The 20,753-nt window shown below is 41.2% G+C and overlaps 3 protein-coding genes across 4 annotated transcripts in view; 1 reads left to right on the top strand and 2 right to left on the bottom strand.

Moving 5' to 3' along the window:
* LOC140279000 (DELTA-stichotoxin-Hmg2b-like) overlaps positions 1-20,753 on the top strand; it is a 335,708-nt gene that overhangs the window by 190,858 nt on the left and 124,097 nt on the right. The gene's annotated exons all lie outside the window — the stretch shown is intronic.
* Positions 54-5,229, bottom strand: tectb (tectorin beta). The gene is made up of 9 exons (XM_072372810.1): positions 5,163-5,229; positions 4,800-4,990; positions 3,830-3,981; positions 3,649-3,721; positions 3,424-3,527; positions 3,259-3,342; positions 3,010-3,172; positions 792-870; positions 54-127 (listed from the first exon to the last, which is right to left on the bottom strand). Exons 1-9 carry the CDS (start codon positions 5,227-5,229, stop codon positions 54-56), a joined length of 987 nt encoding a protein of 328 aa, XP_072228911.1.
* On the bottom strand, positions 9,556-10,352 carry LOC140278892 (dickkopf-related protein 3-like). Its single transcript, XM_072373979.1, has 3 exons — positions 10,182-10,352; positions 9,864-10,038; positions 9,556-9,761 (listed from the first exon to the last, which is right to left on the bottom strand). The coding sequence occupies exons 1-3, from the start codon at positions 10,350-10,352 to the stop codon at positions 9,556-9,558; spliced, it is 552 nt and encodes a 183-aa protein (XP_072230080.1).

The raw sequence follows: 20,753 nt of genomic DNA, 5'->3' as shown, positions 1-20,753 counted from the left end.
GTGACATTCCCCTCTTTGTTTGACAATGTTTATGTAATTACACGAGTTTTTAACTACACTTTTGATCCAGTTATCAAATCCCAACACATGTTCACCAGGACCAGCAGCAGGGTGAATAGTGATGTTCCTGTGGTGGAAAAGAAAAGTTGACAATTCAGATTAACCAGATGACAGTGAAAGCATCACGGCTGAATGTAACCCAGATTACATGATCAGATTACATTAAAGAAACGTCACCATGATTGGGTCTGAAATGGTGTGTTTACATTGCATTAATGGTTCATGTCTTTAAAGTGCTGCAACAAAAGCTAAGAAACTGGAAGTTGAGCATTCTGTGGGTGAATAACACAAAGAAAACAGCATCCCACGCATCTGTATGTGGCTGCAAAACGACACTGACTGTGACTCAAAGTAATCTTACACAAGTCTGCTGAGCTCTGAGGGCTTTTGCATCATATCTGGTGCACATGGTGGTTATTTCACTGGCTGATTTTTGCAAATTTCAGCTTGAAAATATCAGAAATCAAAGCTTTTTAGGACAACAATGAAATTGTGTGTCTTCTCAACAGAACTGGTGCTTTAAAATAAATCATTCATGACCTGAAGAGTTCTGAAATCCTACCTAGAGTTGGTTATATTAGAGTTTAATTTGTTTACCTGTTATGTGTCCACTATTTGAAGACCCCGTACCTGTTAGGAGAGCAATAGTGTGCATCATATCAGAGAAGCTGCCTTCAAAGTCATCATGTTATTCTATTATGAAGTAATGAATGAAACATGTTGTAAACTACCTTTAATCTGAAACTCAGCGGTAAGGATCCCCCCGGTCGGATCGACCTCTGACGACAGACTCCTCACGGAGCACGGGCTCTTCAGGAAAAAGCAACAATATAGCTGGAATTAAGGTTTTTCTTGAACGTTTAGGTCTACGTCAGTAAATAGGGACAAAAACAACAGCTGCTGTTAATCCAAAGGACAACCGCTCACTTCTAAGAACGATTGCAGCGAAATCTTTTGAGAGCTGTTGCAATAACACGACCATGTAGACTTGAAAGAGTTGGTTTGCAGAAAGTGTGACTAAATAAAACGATGCATCGTGCTTCGTGGCTATACTTTGCTCTGTTCGCACCAGTGCTGCAGCAGCTCTGGACTTACATTACCACTGAGCTTTTTCCTGTTTTTCTTCTGAGTAGGTTTAGAAATCGGCTGAAATTATTTCTGCTGGTGATTTTGGATTTTTGCATCTACGGGGAGGATATTTGCATGTGGGAGCAGCTATTTAAGCTTTTCAAAGCTCAGATAATGCCTTGAATAAGACCCCAAATCCATGTGGGTTGAAGAGGAGATGTCCTGGATGCAGAGAAGGAACAAGAAGGAAGTTTAAACCATTTTGGGTAGTCATGAGAGATAAAATGGACAAGCTTGGATCCCAGATGAAGATGATACTTAAATATCAGGAAGACAATATTTTATGTTTCACCAAGACATGGCTGCAGGAACATTACTAAGGCAAAAACTCTACTTGGCTTTCAGACTGCAAGATAACTGCGAGGTAAGAGTAAAGGAGGAGGGATTACAGAGCTTTTTAACAACAGATGGTGTAATCCTGATAATGTAACTGAGAAGGAGCTTCTCTGCACCCTGAATGTCAAAGTTTTTCTTTCCATGTTCTCTACAGAGAGTTCACCTTTGATACCTGCCGACGCTTTGCGTAATCCAATCATATAAATGTAATAGTTAGGCGATTTGTCCACACAAAATCATGAAGTTCTGATGCTGGTCTATACAGATCTGAATGGTCTAGGATCAAAATTCATCAGTCAGTGCGGTTACATGTGGGCCATCGGATCGGATTAATGGCTAAATTACAATAAGATTGAGTTATTCAGCTCATGTAGACACTTTAATCTGACAAGAATCGGATCGGATCAGGTTACTTTTGATCAAATTAAGACTCAGAGATAACTCAATCCAAATGAACGTGCACGTAGACGACAGTGGATCGGATCGAGCGTTCTGAGCATGCTCCAGATTTTTCCCCGCGATCGTCACCTGGAAGTGGAAGGAGACGATATTACTGTTGTTGTCGCCGCCGTCAGAAAGAAAGAAACAACACGATGGAGAAGGCGCCGTTGTGCATCTCTGTGCCATAACCAGCTCATCACAGATGGAGAGGGACGCAGCTTCATCTCGCTCTGCGTTCGCCATCTTTCTGAATGCCTGAGTTTGTTGTTGTTGGTGGTGAAGACGCCAACAGGAAGTGGCTCTATTTGCGATAGCTGAAATGGGGACAGCGCCACCTATCGTACCGGGGTATGACACGCTTTGTGCCAGTGATTCCATTCATTCACCGCCATATATCCAAGGATAATTACCCTCAGATAAGGAGCAGAACCCAACTGTAGCTGTAATCCAGTTAATCCCATCATATAGACCCACTGAGTGACCTCCTGACCCAGTATGAACCTTCCAGACCCCTCAGGTCATCTGGATCGTTTTTTTTTATCAGTTCACAGAGTCAGAACCAGATGTGGAGAAGCTGCATTCAGCTTCTATGCTCCACATTTCTGGAACAAACTCCCAGAAAGCCTCAGATCAGCTGAAACACTCAGTATTTAAGTCCAGGTTGAACACATTTATTTTCAGCTGCATTTGAAAAAGCTTGAGTTTCAAAACGTAATGATTTTAACTACTGATTTTACATTTTTATTACAGTTTATTCTATCTTGTCTTTCATATAATTTTATTTTTTATTTTTCAATCTTGTCTTTATTGCTCTGATTTTATCAATTGTTCTTATTTCTTTCTTTCTTTGTTTAGATCTTAAATCATGCTTTTTATTTAATGTCTGTGCTATACAAATAAACTTGCCTTGCCTACACAAACAGGCACTTTGAACATGGAGTAAAGCCGTTCAATAAGTTCCAGTTTGAGACTTCTCTCTTATATTTCAGATAAATTCAAACATTTAGGCCCAAAAAGTTGGGAAGACATCAATAATGTACTCACTGGCTGACAGACAAGCCTCTCTCCATCACAGACCTGGACCTCACAGTGAAGCCACACAGTGGACACCTTCTCCAGCCGCTGGAAGCGGAAAGAGTTGAATTTGAACATCGAGCGGCTGTCTTTGGCGTTCTCAAAGATGGTCACAGTGTTGTCAGCAGAGCAGCTGTTGGAAAACAGCAGTTTAACAACTATTACAAAGACAAAATGAACAGTTAACAGTCGTTCATCCTCGTAGTCTTCATCCTGTACCTGTTGATGATGAGACTCCACCTCTTCCTGTCTGTTGAGTAAGGAGTTGGTGTGGCCCAGCAGTTGTTTATCACAACTTTAAACCTGAGGGGTGAAAGGTAACCATGGGTTATCATATAAACGAATAAGTAAAATAGGAATATTTGTAAAAATGTGATGATATACCTGTTGCTTAAACCTTTTGCCTCAATGCCGATAAAAACTTCAGAGCCAATCTCAGAGGTGTCAATCACGTAGGGAGCGTCCTTTGCATACAAGAACTTTGAATTCTACAAGATATATGCATCAGTCAACCAGGTGCAGTCAGTGACTCCAGTAAGCAGCGCTCATACATCAAATTAAACAAGCCGTCGCCACAGGATGAACCGAATCTGTGACCGGGACACTCACCGTGAACACGTTCATTGACAACTGTGATCTAAAAGTGCCTAAACTCCCATTGTTGACATAAACTGTAGCCACTCTGAAAAAAGTAGAGGGTTTAGTAAAAACACTGCAAGTCATTGGGTCAGAATGCACAAACATTTCAAACTGTGGCTGCTGTCGCCTCGTGTCCTGAGCTGGTGCTTACCTCTGGCTGAACACTGCATTATTCACCAGGTAGGCGGCTCGGTACATGCAGCTGAAGGTGTAGTTGACCGGCTGGTTCCTGACTGTCAGCGAAGTGTCGTTGGACACGATAGAGTTATAGAAGATGTACTTTGGGTCCTTGCCAGGCATGTACTGCGGAAAAACAAGGTCAAGCAGAGTGAATTAAAGGCTGTGTTCATCCAGATTGTGATGCTCGGACTGGACGTATGTCTAGTTTCAACCTGTGGTTGGATCATCCAACTCTACCCAAATCCAGTTTAACTGGATGGGGGCAGGGTTAAGAGTTAGTAGATGTGACCCCTAAAGCAATATGATACAAGTCTTAGATGAACGTGACCTTCTACGGGTCACTATGTGAGGCTACTCAGAACACCTCTTCACCGTTAAAGTCAAACTCAGACAAGCTGTCGTTATTCTGAAGCCAAAAGCTGAAGGATTTTAACATCTGCCGGACAAAGACGTGTCATCTCTGGGAAATCATTGTTTATCTGGACATGCCCACGTCTTTTCTCAGGCTGGTTGTGGGGACAAAACTGAAACTTTTTACAAATCAAATGACATTTAAACACATTACAAAGAGTTTAAAGTGACATAAAAGATGTAACCAGGTAGTATTACTAATTTTAACTTTTAAAATCTGAACTCTGCACACTTGTTTCCACATTTAGGATTTCAAATGGTGCTAATTTTCTTCACTTAAAAACTTCCTTAACTACATATCTTCTGAAGGTAAATGCAGTTATTTAGAGAATTAAAGTTTTCTGCCGCAGGTATAATGTTTGGTTTGTTATAATGTAATTTATCTGACTATATTACCTGTAAATGCATGTGTTTTTATAGACAGTATATGGAGTTTTTCTACAATGAAATTAAACTGCCTTGCCTTGGCTTGACAGGAACAAAAACATTGCTTCTGTGCAGCTCAAAACCCCTTCAGTTATGTGGCTTACCTCAGATTGCGTGCCACAGTACGAGTGATTTTTGGGTGTTAGGTCGGGGATGATGAAGCGGTAGTAACCTGGACTGTGTGTTCCAGTGTAACAGATTCCACCCAGAGACAGCTGCTCTATCTCCCAGCCATAAGGACACTCTGGAACGTGGGCGATGATGGTGTTGGGGAAACATGACACCACAACGTAGTCTGAAACAAGACACAAAGAGTCTAAAATTGCCCAGAAACTCCTTGATGAATTTGTGGCTTGAGAATGGGACATGCTGGATTTAATAAACAGTGTTAAAAGGTTTTTAGAAAAGTCAAATAAATGATTTATGATCGAACTAAATGTAAATTCTTTAAAGCATCGTGAACTTACCTGCTTTTTGGGGTGTGCATGTCAACACAACAGGCAGCACCAATAAAAGTGCACTGAAGGAAGCCATCCTGAGATGCTGCAGAGAAACTTCAAATTCAGAAATTAGAGAATATTCAACAAGTAAAGACCTAAATCTTTAAGGAATAAGACTCACCATTGACTGGGTGAACACCTTTGACTTGCTGGATGTCAGAGGATCCTCATGACTCTCAACAGGTAACCTGCATCCGACTTAACAACTCACACTCAGGCACATCCAGGAGAGGTTTTATACTATCTCAGGTAAGGGTAAATGACTTTCCCCCATTCTCCCATATCCACTTTTCCCCTTGGCAGGGCTGGTTTAAGAGCTCTATTGTGCGGCCTCTCACAAAAGCTCTCTGTGCTGCTCGGACATTGACTTTTAAATGAACAGATTCTCATAGAGTCTCTACTTAAGATGCTACAATCAGCTATTCTAAAGATAGGTAAAAAGAAAATCCAAATTTCTATGAGATGAATACCCAACACTTTTTGACTTTTGCAATAACAATTAATGCCATTCTGTCTAAAGACAATCAACATCACCATCAGAAGATATACTGTAAATTATTCTTACTTCAGTCAATAGAGAGTTTATGTACAAAACTGGGAAAAAAACACCAAACAGTTTTGCAGCCTTTTCTCTGTAAAACAGAAGTTTTACATTTGTACAAACAAGTTGAATTGCAACTTGTGAGTTATATTCTGTGAGGTCATAATAAAAAATTGGTGCAAAAAACAAGGTATAACACATTTAGGGTGAGAAAGGGTACAAGAAAGCAACCAAATCGACCAGTTATGATTAACTAAACTATGCAAACTTCACATCTGACAGTACAAAGCACCAGTACATGTCAGTCAACCCATCTAAAATGCATTATATCACTACCCTGATACTAAGAATACAAACAACCTCAGCAATAACAGCTGAGCTAAGACACAAACCCGTCTGAAGATGTAAAGTTTGACTGCCGTGTAGTTTCAACGGTGAAATTTTTTTCTCTTTATCTTAAAATGAATGCTTTTGGATTTGCTTGTTAACATTTTTGTTGCAAGTTATGTCATCTTTTTTATAAATTTTTGCTTCTAAAAAGTGATGGGAACAACCCTGGCTATCTTAAAAAGTGACAGGGATGTGTTCCAGGTGTACCAATAACAGACAACATCAATAGATGTTATCTGCAATAATAACTTGAAACAAACAAGGAATAGCATGTTAGCAAATTCATTTTAAGAAACTGTTGGTAGATTTTCAATCAATCCAGGCCAGTTTTTTACCCTGGTTTCCTGTCTTCTTAAAAATAAATTAACTTTAAATTAGCTTAAATAAGTTATGCTAAATTAGGCTAAGCTAAACTAAGCTAGGCAAAGCTTAGCTAAGCTAAGCTAACCTGCTAAAGGTAATTGTCTAATACTTAAGTGACACATAAAGTAAATTATACATACGAGTATGATTAAAGGACACAGTATCAGCTGATTTAAATTATCATCTATGTTTTATTAATGTTAGGTTGAGATTAACCCCCAGAAGGAATAAAAAAGAGAAAGGGTAAAGGGAGATGATGTAGGTTAACATCAACCATAAAAGCCATTTATGCTAGTTGTGCTTGTGTTAACTGCTAAATATGGTAACTCAAAGATTTAGTAATTCCTCAACCGTATCAGTTAATCGATTTAATATATTTTGAAGTGTTTAATACTAATTGTAAATGTTTTCTCACTCAAATGTTTTCTCACTTTTCTGATCAAGAAGGAAAAAAGGCAGTTTTTTGTTATCAATATGTTTTACCCTGTATTATGAACAAGAAAAACACATAAAAGTGCGAAAGCATATGTCATAGTCACTGTCAGATGTTAGGACGCCTGAGGTATAGGCTAAAGGAAAATACAAGCAGCTGAATTCTCAGCTGTAGTCTTTGTTGCCTTTTCCTCCCCAAAAAGAAGGAAACTTACAGAAACAGGAAACCATTTAAGAAGCTAAGCTGAGCAAACAGACATGTCTGGATACTTTAAAAAGTGATGGTTGCTCAGATAAGAACAGGTATACACAGTCGCAGGTGTTCTAAAGTAGAGGTAATAGGCCGGTAGTTAGTAGCACTCAGTGATATCAGGTCTCCCAGTCTTGAGGTATTAGATGTCACTTTTGTCTCATCTGCTTTTCTTATGCCTGTTAATCATGTCCTCACTAGCCTTTTTTCAGCAGTCCATAGTATACATCTGAAGCCTTGGTAATTAGGTTTGAATTCATGTCCCCAAGTTATTTCTAATACAAACACAACTTATATCAATACTCAAGGTCATAGTTGTTTAGAAATTGCACAGCTTGCTCACGTTTGCCCAGGACAAAGACATGTCCAAGCACGATTAAATTAGAAAAGTCAGCTACAAAACAGATATTGAAGTCTTTCATGCTCTAAACATTCAGTTCGTCTTACAGCATCAAATGCCTCCCTGCAAAGACCTGATGATAAGCTCTGTAACAGGAGAGAAAGGAGGTAAGACACTAATGTCTCACAGAATGATTCAAGTCACCCTGCAACTGAAGGGGCAAACTGCAGTCTATTAGCATCAAAATGGAGCAACGGGGGAATTCGTAAGGGTTAGAGTGAAGAAGATACTGATCTAAGATGGGGTCAGGGGACAGCTAGCGTTACAGCATCTGTTGATGTTAACAATTGGGAGTCGCAAGATTTCTCTGTTATGTAACCTGTGCCTGGGATCCAAGAAACGTGCTCAGAGGGAAACAGAGTATGTGTTCATGTGTCCGTGCAGTCCAGTTGGAGCGTTAAAGGAATACAGCACCCAATTATTTCAGCATGAAACTCTAAACATGAGAGGTTTATGGTTCCATTGTGTAGACCAAGCGGGCTGCAGCCGACCTAACTACAACATGAACTTGCAAAAAAATACAAACATAGCAGCCGTATAGGTGAGAAAAACCTTAAAGAGTAGTTCTTTCCTATTTAAAGTTGAGTTTTGGCTTCACTTTGAGACCTAAAGGAGACCACTTTTATTTTCTGTGCTGGATGATGGTTCTTTAGCATCTACATGCATCCATCTTAGACTCAGCTTACTGCAGAGCACTGAGGTTCATCACAACTTCTCACACCATTGCACTTTATCGTCCCACGGTCAACAATTTCCACATTGTTATTAACAAACCAGCTTCCATCTTATTGCCAGAAGTGTCTTTGCACCCAAGACTTATTTCTTCTGTCACACAATGCCAATAAGCTGATTTTTTTTCAACAGTTTCAGCACAAGAGGATGCTCGGCCTTCCCCTCCCCTCACATCCTCACATCCATCGTGGATCCACAACTTCCCTTCTCTACAGAGAGACTGAACCACACCAGGACAGGAGATCCAGATGGTGCGAGCTCCAGGGTCCTGAAGACCTTCTCTGAACAGCTATGTTGAATTCTACAGCATCTCTTCAACCTCAGCCTGAGTCCAGTGCTCTGGAAAACATCCTGCCTTATTACAGCATCTAAAAGATCTCCACCATCCAGCCTGAGTTAGCTGCCCCAACATGACTAAAGTCCTGGAGAGACTGTTGCTGGATCACCTACATCAGAACCTTTTTAACCCTGAAGTCTAATCAAATTTCACTCACACAAATCAGAGAATCTTCACTTTTTTTAAAAACACTTTTTATTCTTAATTTTGAAGACATTTGAGACATTTATAGGTACAATAAAATATCACTAAATACACGAAGAAGCTCTAGTTTAAGAGCTTCTCCAGGTGTGTTGAGCCCAGCTACATACAATAGTGCTTAGAATAAAAAGAAACCCTCACAGCATGAAACAGCACATTTGGAGGTACATACATTTCTTTATATACATCATATTTACATGATAAATATCTTTAGCATTTGGCCAGCTGTTAAACTCTGGGCACTTGGCAGGTCCAGTCTTTTCGTTCTGGCTGGTAAATAAAATCTCTCCTGAAAGACAAACAAAATTAAGTTAGGCTTTACATATCATTCTTTTTCAAAACTAATGAATATATCAGACATTTTGAAGCATTTTATGCTCTTATGCAACACTGAATGAGAGAAAAACTGATGATCAGAATGTTTTATAGAAATTTAATCACTAAATGTTGGTTTTTAAGCTGTTTCTCAAGCAGTTAACTAATCATATGCACCTCCATTTCCCCTTTGCAGTGCATGGTGGGAAAGTTTTGTACGTCTTTATTTTAGTAAGTAACTGCTAAGTCTATTCTACCAGTATAAACAGACAACATATGCAGTAAAAGAGGCTTTTAAGGAGCTCAGTCATTACAGTTTGTGTTAAGGCACTAAAAATTGTGGTAAAGTCTTTGGAGACTTGGCTCTTATGTGAATAATTCTTTATTTGATAGCAGTACTTACTCTCTCCGGTGTGGTCCACTGCTTTCACGACACAGCAGGCCCTCATCACAAGGGCAAATCTGGTTGATGCTGAATGCCAGGCCACCGTCGGGCACATAACAGCTCTCACCACGAATCAGTCGTCTCTTGCACACCTGCTCGCCATGATGCCGGGCGCAACACATGGAAGCCCCACAGTCTCTGTCGACTTTACACCTGGCCCCTGAATGAAGGAAAACACGGTTTCATTAAGGCAGGAAAGCAATGCAGTCACATTTTCCAGGTTAAAGTCGACTGCAAAGCGAGATTAAATAAGGTTACTTACCCTCATGTCCATTCGGGATGCTGCGGTGGCACTTCCCAAACATGCAGCTGAGTCCGCGGACACACTGAGCATCCCTTCGACAGTAGTGGCCCTCGCCACGCAGAGGCACACAAACACCAAAGTGGCGATCACACGAGAAACCACGGCCGCAAGCTCTGTCGTGGTCGCACACAGTCTGAAGAAAAAGGAGGCTGATTAACATCATTTCTGCTCATTATTACTCCACAGAACTACTTTTACTCTTCAATGATTACAACTAAGGTTTCAGTTAATTCAAAATAAGAATAATATACACACACGGAATAAGAAGATTCTCACCGTCAGTGCTTTGGCAACAGGGGCACTCTCCCTAAGTGCTTTGGCTCCTTCTTTTGGAGGGCTGTGGGGCATGTTGAGCATCCACGCCCAAATACGAGCTTCAGTCCAAGAGAAGCATAGAAACAAGCAGACCAGCTTCATATTTCCCAGCCGCAAAATAAAATTAGGCATGAGGAAAAACAAATAAGGCTGACTCAGGGAAGAAATGCTTAAAAGTTCCAGTAAAAGTGTAGAAAGTCAGGATTGAGGGGATCCACACAGTGACACTTACTGGCTCCCCTTCCCTGCATGACTTTTATAGTTCAGCTGAGCTTGACTTCCCCCACCAGGTTGTTTGTCCAAGCAACAGGGTAGGAGGAGACAATTAGTTGTTAATGGATTAACTAAATTGCCAGAGTGACCCCCTGCAGCCAGAAAATAGTGGCAAAATGACCAGTCACAGAGCAGGGAATGAGAGATGGGGCAGGGAGGATGGATGGACTGACAACAGTTTCACACAATGGAGCCAAGAAAAGCACCACCTCTGTGTGGTTATCTCTGCCAGACAAACAAACGAGGAGGACAAAAGCAGACAAATGCATGACACGTTTCACTGCTCACTGACTGACAGGCACTGCCACTGAATGTCCCGGCCCCCAAAAAATGGGTAAACACTCCTGGCCCCGACCTCGACTATCGTGTCGCCCCCTACCCTGTCGTCATTTAGACCCCACACTGTGAGCAATTTGCAGAAGTGCACCCCACAGACGACCCCATGATCTCATTAAATGTAATTACCATCAGCCATTAGTTCTCACAGGGAGAAGCGCTCTGAGTGCAGGGAGACAAGATGCCCTCGATAAACCCAAAGACTGTTTTTTTTTACCTTGTTTTGCAACAGTTTCTGGTAAATTTCTGGTGATCGGGCCAAATATACAAACTATATTCCACAGAAGTAAGATTTATGGCTAATTATTATCAACAGCTGCCTTTTCTCCGAATCACATTCAGAAACAGTTTCTCAGCATATTCATCTTCATCTGTTTCTTCTCATCCATTTGCGGTGTACAGTATCAGTCCAAGAATGCGTCATCGTTTGATTTCTTTAGCCTGTTGAAATACATTTTCCCGTTCTGAGAAGTTTGATCGATATGGACAGAAGTGAAGCCGGCGTTCTCGGAAAAGTCTCCTTTTTGGCAAGCAGGGCTCACAGCAACACTCAAGTTTCAGCAACTGTGAGGAAAAATTTGTTTTGGTAATGTGGTACCGATACATGCAATTACAGTCCCACATATCAGAGAAACTCAGAGGTTTGGTTTTGAGAGGAATCAATGTGACCGTTTCAGTCATTAAACCTAAACAGCTGCAACAATCATACATGCATCACACTGAACCCTCCTCTCTGCTTGCATGTGGTTATTCAAACTGATACCAATTTATTTTTCTCCTAACATCCCACAACACAACACAGAGCCATTTGTGGTTTGTTTCCTTTGGCCCCTGGAAGGAAAAAGCCAAACATCAGGATAAATGTTGAAAACTAGCGTAAACAAAAGGGAAAAACCTCTATTTGTGCTGCTTTTATACAGTCAGACTATTGTTGACCTGTTATTTTATATTGTGAACATTTTACTTTACTATACTTCACACATTTTAATGGTCCGTGCCAGTTCAACGTGCAACACTCTGCCGCACAAACCGATCTCTGTGGCATGCATTGATTGAATTCCCATAATCTCTCACTCTGCGTGAGGTGAAAGCTGTGTAAACGAATACCATTTATAACTGCTGCGGTCACAACGACATCATGTAGAGGAACTGTGCTGCCAGCAATCATACCAAGACAGTCCTAACAATAGCATTCAGTGATTTATTAGCATTCAGTATTTCCCCTCAGACTGAGATGCCTGAATATTTGTTAGTAATTTACATGCTCTTAGTGGCAGACAGTACAGATCGGATACTGAGATATTACAGAGTCTGCACCGACTGTATCTTAGCTCCAGGTAGATAAGCGTTTATCAAAACATGCTAACACAGACTATAAGTTAGTTCGGACAATAGCTGCAGTTAGTGTATGCAAATAAGCAAAGTGCCGAGATAAAGAAAGCAGTTGAATTATTCTAATTCATGTGTATTGAGCACGTATTGTAGTAGCACTGCAAGGAATGCATCTATGAATAAAAGAGGATATTACAAGCCAGCCACTTGGAACTTTTCCTTTTCTACTTTCTGAAATAATTTCACCCCGACTTTACCAGCATGGCATCGTGCAGCATAAGAATCACAATGGAAACAACTCCCTTCTCTTATCAACTCCGTTCCCTTTCAAACGCATTGTTGTCCGACACAGGTATTTACAGCAAGATATCTCCCCTCTTATTTACTCCATACAAACAGCAGATAACTGTCTCCAAGCAGCCCTCAACATGTTCTCCCAGTGTTAATGACTCTGCTAATGACGCTCATAATGAGTGTGCTAAATGTTAGAATCAACACAGATGAGGGCCTTGCAATTAAGGACTAACACAAACAATGGGCGAGCTGATGTCTGTCCATTGTAATGGACCTTGACCCCCTGCAGGGGACTGTGAATGGTATGAGGAGTTTTTTTTTTTTATTTCCTTCACCACGAAAACATGTTCAGCACAAGAATGGATGCAGACTTTGCACTGAATCAGAGCAAAGGCATATTCAGCTAATCCCACGCGTTTTCCACAGTATTCTCACCTTTCTTCCCACTTGCACATGGTTAGAGTTTGGGAACAAACACTTAAATGTTACAATGATTAGAAACTTCTTTGTGGTTAGGGGTTGCCTATGTTTCCATTCATGGTTTGGGGTTGTTACATGGATACTATCCAACCCAAAAAGAGGAGTTAGAGATATATTCTACTCATAGACCGTACCGCATTGTGGTGATGAGGACAAGCACACCAACCACATACTATTTCTGGTGAGACTTGACCCTTTTAGATCGCTCTTCATAAAGTGAACCGAGCAAGGAAATGAAGCCAATGAATGTTAAGAATGAAAATATTAGCCTCTTGGCTGGGATTAGACGATTAAAGCCGCTCTCACATCTGTGCAACAAAAACAGTACACGTCATAAATGCTCAGCAGGGAATCTAATGCTGCTGTCAAACTGATAGATGTAATTTAGATTTCTGCATCTAGATGTCGTCCAGTCATGAACTGTACTCTCTCAAAGCTTATTGGTGAAACAGATGTGAACTCTGACGAAGTTATGTGCTTTTCAAACGAGATGTTGCTGCTTTAAAAGGACTAAAGAGCTGCCAAAAACCTCGACTTATTTGGTTTAAAAGAAAATAACAAGCGGAGCGGCTTCATATTTCCCAACATTTAAAAGCCGCAAAATATAATTAAGAGTCAGGAAGAAAACAAAATAAGGCTGACTCAGGAAGAAACGCTTAAAAGTCCCAGTAAAAGTGTAGAAAGTCAGGATTGAGGGGATCCACACAGTGACACTTACTGGCTCCCCTTCTGCTCTCTCTCAGAACTGAGGTGCCTTTATTAGTGGAGTGAACTCTGACAAAATTAATGACTATGTGCTTAGCATCAGGCTCTTGTTGCTGCTTTAAAGGACTTTAAAGGACTAAGGAGCTGCCAAAAACCTCCAGGTATTAGGTTTAAAGGACAAGAAAAAACTTCCTCGGCTCCATTTGAAGGTAGAATACTGAAAAAAGTAACGGGTATCTTTCGATAATGGTTCTCAATTTGACGAGAAAAACGAGAAACATAATGCGTTATGTTTCAAAAACCTATTCATACCAGCTCCACATCTGTTCTTTATCATTGTTCATAAATAAAGAATTAAGGATAACAAACCACTAATCTTGCTTTCGCCAATGCAATTACACCTACCTCATCATTAGAAACAAGCTCAGATAAATCAAGGTAGAGTTTTTTTGGTGTCAGACGTTTGAACTGCATTTCTGGTAAGGTTTAAATATCGTTCTCTATAAGCTGGAACGAGACAGACGAGTGAGAGTACCTCTATAATGAGAAACAGCCCCGTTTCTCCTTTGTGCTGTCGAAGAGGGAAAGGAAGAAAAGGGCAAGAGGACAATCTGGAACAAGGGTCACTGGTTCTCATTAATTACATTTATCACTGTTTTAAATTCCAACAGCTGGATTCCCTAAACCGATCCCAAATACAAGAGCAGAGTAGAGTTTGGGACACTGTTTCCTTGCCTTCTCACTATTAGCTTCGGTGAATTTTCAACCGTCCTGTATGTTGTGCTCCATCCACTGATGACAACTTTGAGTGGCTTTTAGTGCCGTTTCTCAGCCCTGCTCAAGTGTCTAGAACTTAAAATATGAGAGGAACAAGATGTTCGAAGTGATAATCCCTCCTGTGATGAGGGCTAAAGTGCCACTATAGACCAGCTGAACAGTTTTAAAATCTAAATACAACAATTTCCCCGTGTTAAAGCGAAAGTTTTGGCAGTACTGTACTTGTGTACGTTCCAATACAAACTATGGTTATTATTGATTAACAAATATGTATATAAATCTAATCATTTTATACTTCACAGAGTAAATTTTTGAGCATAATTTGGAACAAACATCCATTCTGACTCAGAAGCTGTTGGATATTGTAACAAAATCAGGTAATAAAATACATGAAATAATAGTAAACTGTTCCCAACAATCTAAACTGTCTGGAAAGTGTTCGCATGGAACAAATCTGCTGGTACTGAACCATAAAAATGTCCAAACCCTCTGTTTTAAACATATAACTTTATAAGGACGCATGATGTATTTTAAACATCATTCTGCCCAATAATTGCTCAATCTGTGTCATTCAGACACGTCTGGTTAGAGCCAGCTCATTATTATCTTTGATCAATTATGCGCTCATTTATCATTTTGTCACATTTGAAATAATTTAAGTTGCTTTCTTTCAAGCTTAGTCTCCTTAACCTTTTCCAGGAAGCAGGGCTTTCTTTGCTCAGCTCCGTCCATTTTGACTGCAGCAACAAGGAGCTAAAACGAGTTCTGGGAGAGACGTTTCAGCCCCAAAACGGACCTTAATACAGAGGTAGCACTGCTGAGACTATCCTGAACCTCACAGTGCTGAACATTTCTGACTGGCAGAGTATGCCCAGTTTAATTTCCTCCTTTCTGTCTCACTCGTCTCAGGTTTAATATCCACAATAGCTCATAAAGTGTTGGGTTATGTTACTTTTAAAAGTAGCTAGTTCAGGGGGTTACTGACATTAAAAAAGTGCTTAAATATGTTGCTTTCCTTGCGCACTTTTTGTTATGAAGTCAGACAACATTTATCTTTGAAAATACTGCTTCTACATCTTTACAAAGCCTTTTCTATGATTTATAATCTGCAGGCGGACAACAGTTAGTGACAGGCTAAGGCTAAGATTAAGGCTAAGTGACAGATGCAACATCCCCTTTAAAGCGTTTTATGTGCAGGACTGACTGCCTGCAGAGGACAAGAAGTGTCAGTATTTTTAACATTTTTACCCTATTTTTTTGTTTGTTTTATGGCACAGTACAGGTATACAGGTAATAACAGATTGATAGTAGTTACAGATTACATGAAACTGAAGCACAACGTTACTAGTTGGGCGGCGGCTGTAGCTCAGGAGGAAGAGCAGTCACCCAACTGCTCAAATCTGGCTTCCCGGGGCCACAAGTCAAATGGTAAATGGACTGTACTTTTCTAGTCTAACTGACCTCTCAGAGCTAACACTACATGCCACATTCACCCACTCACACACATTCATACACGATGGATGCAACGTGGGGTTCAGTTTGTGGCCCGGGGAAGCCGGAGTCGAACCAATGACCGCTCTTCCTCCTTAGCGACAGCCACCCCTAGAAATTACTCCACAGAAATATGTAACATAGACAGATTTTGAGTTAATATAGCTCAGTGTTTCTCAATTCTGGTCCCCATGACCCGACCCACCGCCCTGCATGTTTTCGATGTTTCCCTCCTCCACCACACCTGATTGAAATAATCAGCTGATAAGGAGCCATTTGTTTGAATCAGGTGTGGTGGAGGAGGGAAACATCGAAAACCAGCAGGGCGGTGGGTCATGAGGACCAGAATTGAGAAACACTGGCTGAAGTGGACTTCATTGCTTACAGTCGGCTCAGCGTGGCGATGATGGAAGAACACACTCCTTTAACCTATTCACCAATAATCTAAACTAAACTAAAGTTTGTTCTGGGTGAACGAGCTTCAAGCCACATGGGGGAAACCAAAATGTGACCACAGACACAAAGAAGGACTTTAAGGCGATCCCTCTCCATGTGAAAGCAGCACGCTGCAGTGTTTCTGACCCGTTGTATGTGTGTACAAACAATTCAGAAACATTCAGGTTCAGAGTGCATATTAAATCTAAAATGCATTCATTTCTTGCCAGAGAGTCTGTTATGACAGATGTGCAAATACTGTCCTGGTTCTTCTCTACAAAGTGATCCAATCCCAGAGGCATGTGGGACAGCTGACATGCAAAACCAAGAAGGGGAAGTGACAATTAACAACAGAAACATGAGCGGTAATGCGTGAGTGGAGAGCAGAAAGCAGCAGTAGGCGCATTGTAGGAACCTTTTGCAGTTCCTAGAACCTTTTCAGGAATAGGGACGTTTTTTTCGCGCATTCGGACATACAGGAACTAGGGACCACGGCCCTCAGCTCCTAGAACCATTTTAGCTCCTTCAGGGTCTTTTCTGGGTTCCATAGCAACACACATGACGTAGGTGTTTGGTGGCTGTAGCTCCGCCTCTTGTCTGAAATGTTTCCTCATACGACACGGACCCAACCGGCGCCTGTTTAATAAGTTAAACTTAGACGTCGTCTCCTTTGTCTGCGGCGCTCTGCTCTCCTTCTTTCCTCCATGAAACGAAGAAGTATCGCCCGCTGCTGGATTCTCCGTCTCCTGACTCTCGCTGTGCGCTCTTCCAGCCTCCATCTTAGACGCCTGATGTGATCGTCCATGATTAATATCACCGCCATGCAGACCGTGAACACGGTGGCCTCCTCGCTCTCCATGTTAGCTTCTTGGTGGTGTTGTTTTCTTCTCTCCTTACGTTTCACGGGTTTTGTTTTGTTGTTGAGTGGCGCTAAAGTAACACGTCTGTCGCAGACGGCTGCGTCACATCAGTCCCTGTCAAGGTCCCCGACTCATGTGTGAATGCAAAATTAAACGGTTCCCCTGGAGAAGGGCAGTTCCTAGAGCATCTCTGTCCGAATGCGACTGAAACAAACCAGGAAACAAACTGAGGAATGAAACATGAACACAGAAAAGGAACCAAAGCAAATGAAACCAGGATGAACTTGAAAAAGACCAAGAACATACATGACATCTGCACGCTTTGACAAAACCAAGAATTCAGCGTTACATTTACTAATATTTCTTTAATCACTTTTCTTTCATCACTTTTCTTTTGTTACTTTTGTGTGGACAAAGCAAATGTTGCGACGGGCTCAGAGATTATTTTCCAAAATTCTGATTCAATCAACTGAGAAAATAATCAGCAAATGACTGAAATACAGTTCTGAAAACCCTATTAGTTGTTTTTGGCGCTTCATCTGCTTAAATGGACACATCAGCTGCAGTTTTAAGTGTAAAGCGATAAAGTTTGTGGTATTCTTTGGTTTCTTTGTCTGTCGACAAATCACATGAAAGGACTGAAAGAATCAATTAAATTATCAGATTAACGATCATAAATCGTGTGGCTTTCTCAGAGCCATGTAGCCCCATCGCTGTCAGAGAAGATTGAAAACAGAAAATGAGTCACTCTGTTGCCGTGGGTGACATGTGGCACGATTACAACAAACACGGGCAATCAATCCCTTATGCACTGTGCTGCTGCCAGAACTGTTAATCAAGCTGAGGTTGAAAGTATTTCCCAGTAAATGCACTTTACTTGTGTGTGAGCAAAGGCAAAATTACCACTTTGCAGTTGTAACTAGTCAAGCTGCAGTTTATATTTACACAGGTGCAGACTTATGCACCGTATAATACGTCACCATGGGGATAACTATTAGCTCCTCTGGATTTTATGACAGCTTAAATTCTTTAAAGCTTCAACTTCACTAATGAAAAACAATATTCATCAATCAGGTCCCTGCTTTCTTTCATTTTAGCTGATATGTCTGTTTTGCCAGATGGAGTGTTGTCATGGACCATTTGTTTTTTTCCAATTTCCACTTATAAATCTTCCATCGGATTGAGACCCGGACCGTTTGCTGGCCCATGTCGGTGTACTGACAAAACCTTTGAACGCGGATCTGACCTGACGCCTTTTAGGATGCGTTATCCTAAAAAAAACTGTTAGCAGCCCTTCTTTTGATGGATCGAATGATGTCCACCTGTGCTTTTAGTGTAGCAGTAATGACTCCTGATCACCTGACATCAACCCCTCATTACTTTGGTAATGTGCTTCTTCTCTTCAGGCAGTCGTCTCCATATGTGTCACTGCACCTAACAAAAGTTCCAGCATCATCTCCTTATCCGGTGCAGCTTGGTGATTCGTCACCAAATATCACTTTTGTCCAACTCTTTAGCGCACTGTGACCTTGTTTTCCATGTTACTGATTTACGATTGGCTTCCCTACATAAAAAAAATCCTGTTTCCTTCAGCCAGTGTCTTAATTTTCAAGGCATACTGCTTTTTGGTTTCTTTCCTGATGCTTTGTTCTTGGTCGATCTGTATCTTTTCCTTTTATAACCCATCCATTTGTTAAGTTACTGCAAATAATAGACATAGCTTACAAGGAGCAACCATAGACTTTTGCCACACAATGAGCTGAAGTACCTTATTGAAGGCGTTTTATAATCCTATCAATTTTTTTCCATTGACAGTTCTCTTTTTAGGGTCATGTTCCCTGACACTCAGTCAGGTGTTAAAGGAGAACTCCGGTATTTTTAAACCTCGACCTTATTTCTGTCATGAAATACGTTCATCTGCTCACTGAGAACAGTTTAGTGAAAGTCGGCGTCCTTCAGAAGATATTTCGATTCCTCGAGATCCATATAACGGAGTGAACGGGGCTTAGACGATGCAGCCTCTAAATAAGGCATTATCTGTCTTTATTTCACCAATACTTTAAGAAGAATGAATGAATGAACGTGTGCTATAGCTCTGTTAGCTCAGAGCTGCTGTGTTGTTGTTATTGGCGGCTATCGGGGGGCTTATGGAGGGCTTTCTACACACTCGTCTAATGGGATGATGTCATCGACACCCTCCTAAAACTGGCTGCTGAGTGTGAAGAAAAGGCTGCGAAGAAAGTAAATAAGTAAAATCTGTTTATATAGCACCTTCATCAGACAACAGTCACAAAGTGCTTCATAGGAAGGGAATCAGTGAGTATAAAATGGACATTACAGCAACAGTCAATACAGGTCCTAGCAGCCTGTGGGCTAGAAAGCTTGTTTAAAAACTTGTCTTAAGTTGGTTTTTAAAAACATCGACAGAGTCAAGTGATCGCAAGATAAGTGGTCATTCATTCCACATTCTTGGTCCAACAGCTTGGAAAGATCTGTCTCCTCGGGTCCTAAAGCGAGTGCGAGGAACCATCAATAGATGTTGATCAGCTCCGAGCTGAAGTGTAACCGGGGGCTCACACCAAAAGCGTCGTGAGCGTCGTGCTGCCATTCATTTTCAATGTAAGCTGGCGTCGTGAGCTTCATGAGCTTCGTGAGCTTCAAGAGTTGAGAAAGGCTCAACTTTATGCAAATGAGCAGTGATGCGACGACAGCCAATTAGGGCCGATCTGGATACCGAAGGCGGGAAAAAGGCGGAAAACGTCTGGTTAGAGAAAACGGCAGAAAACGGCAGAGCACAAACACAAAGAAACAAAGAAGGCTGCCCAGAGTACGATCCATGGTGAAAGAGGGAACCGATGTATGGATGGATTATTATATTTATCTGCTAGTTGCTATACATATAAGCCCCGCCCCTTTGGCCGCTTCCCGCTTCTCTGGCCGCTTCCGGCGGCAGAAGAAGTACAAGCGGCGGGTTTTGGTGTGAGCCCCCGGTGGCTGGATCAGATCACAGATTTAGGGGGGAGCCTGTCCATGCAATGCTCTGAATGTCAAAACCTACATTTTATAGTTTCTGTGGTAAAATACAAATAAAATAAAAAGCCAGTGAAGAGATTTTAAGACGAGGGCAGCAGAGTCAAATCCTTCCTGCTTAGACAGGTGAACAGACTGTTACAGTAGTCAAGACGGGATGAAATAAATGCTTTGCGGACGCCGCTTCATTCGTCCTTCACTCGTGAACAAGACCCCGAGATGCTGGAACTCCTCCACTTGGGGAAGGAGGGCATTGCACCCTTTTCCATGGCCTCGGATTTGGAGGAAGTGTTTTTATACTAATTTATGTCTTCTCCATAACAGCACAACCTCATTCATAGTCCCACCCAAAAATCTATCAGGTTTCCGATATGTGCCCCCCCCCCCCATGTAAAACTCATTCCTTGTGACCTCATGACATCATTATTTTTTACTAATCCACTTCCTGTTATTTTCAGGTCAATTTGTAAACATAAATAATTGATGTGGATCATTTTTGATTCCAATTACTGGCAGGTGA

The sequence above is a fragment of the Leuresthes tenuis genome, unplaced genomic scaffold, assembly GCF_036924035.1.
Source record: "Leuresthes tenuis unplaced genomic scaffold, fLeuTen1.0.hap1 SCAF_20, whole genome shotgun sequence".
In the NCBI taxonomy this organism is placed as follows: Eukaryota; Metazoa; Chordata; class Actinopteri; order Atheriniformes; family Atherinopsidae; genus Leuresthes; species Leuresthes tenuis.
Note: the sequence above shows the minus strand (reverse complement) of the source record. Positions and strands in the feature narration are given on the sequence as shown.

Excerpts from the sequence above, each read along its gene's own strand:
- tectb (XM_072372810.1), bottom strand. The coding sequence starts at position 5,229 with ATGGCTTCCTTCAGTGCACTTTTATTGGTGCTGCCTGTTGTGTTGACA. Across the intron at positions 3,528-3,648 it reads TGTCAATGAACGTGTTCACG|AATTCAAAGTTCTTGTATGC; the intron begins GTGAGTGTCCCG and ends TATATCTTGTAG. Across the intron at positions 3,343-3,423 it reads GCAAAAGGTTTAAGCAACAG|GTTTAAAGTTGTGATAAACA; the intron begins GTATATCATCAC and ends TTCACCCCTCAG.
- LOC140278892 (XM_072373979.1), bottom strand. The coding sequence starts at position 10,352 with ATGCCTAATTTTATTTTGCGGCTGGGAAATATGAAGCTGGTCTGCTTG. Across the intron at positions 10,039-10,181 it reads CTGTTGCCAAAGCACTGACG|ACTGTGTGCGACCACGACAG; the intron begins GTGAGAATCTTC and ends CTTTTTCTTCAG. Across the intron at positions 9,762-9,863 it reads CATCCCGAATGGACATGAGG|GGGCCAGGTGTAAAGTCGAC; the intron begins GTAAGTAACCTT and ends TCCTTCATTCAG.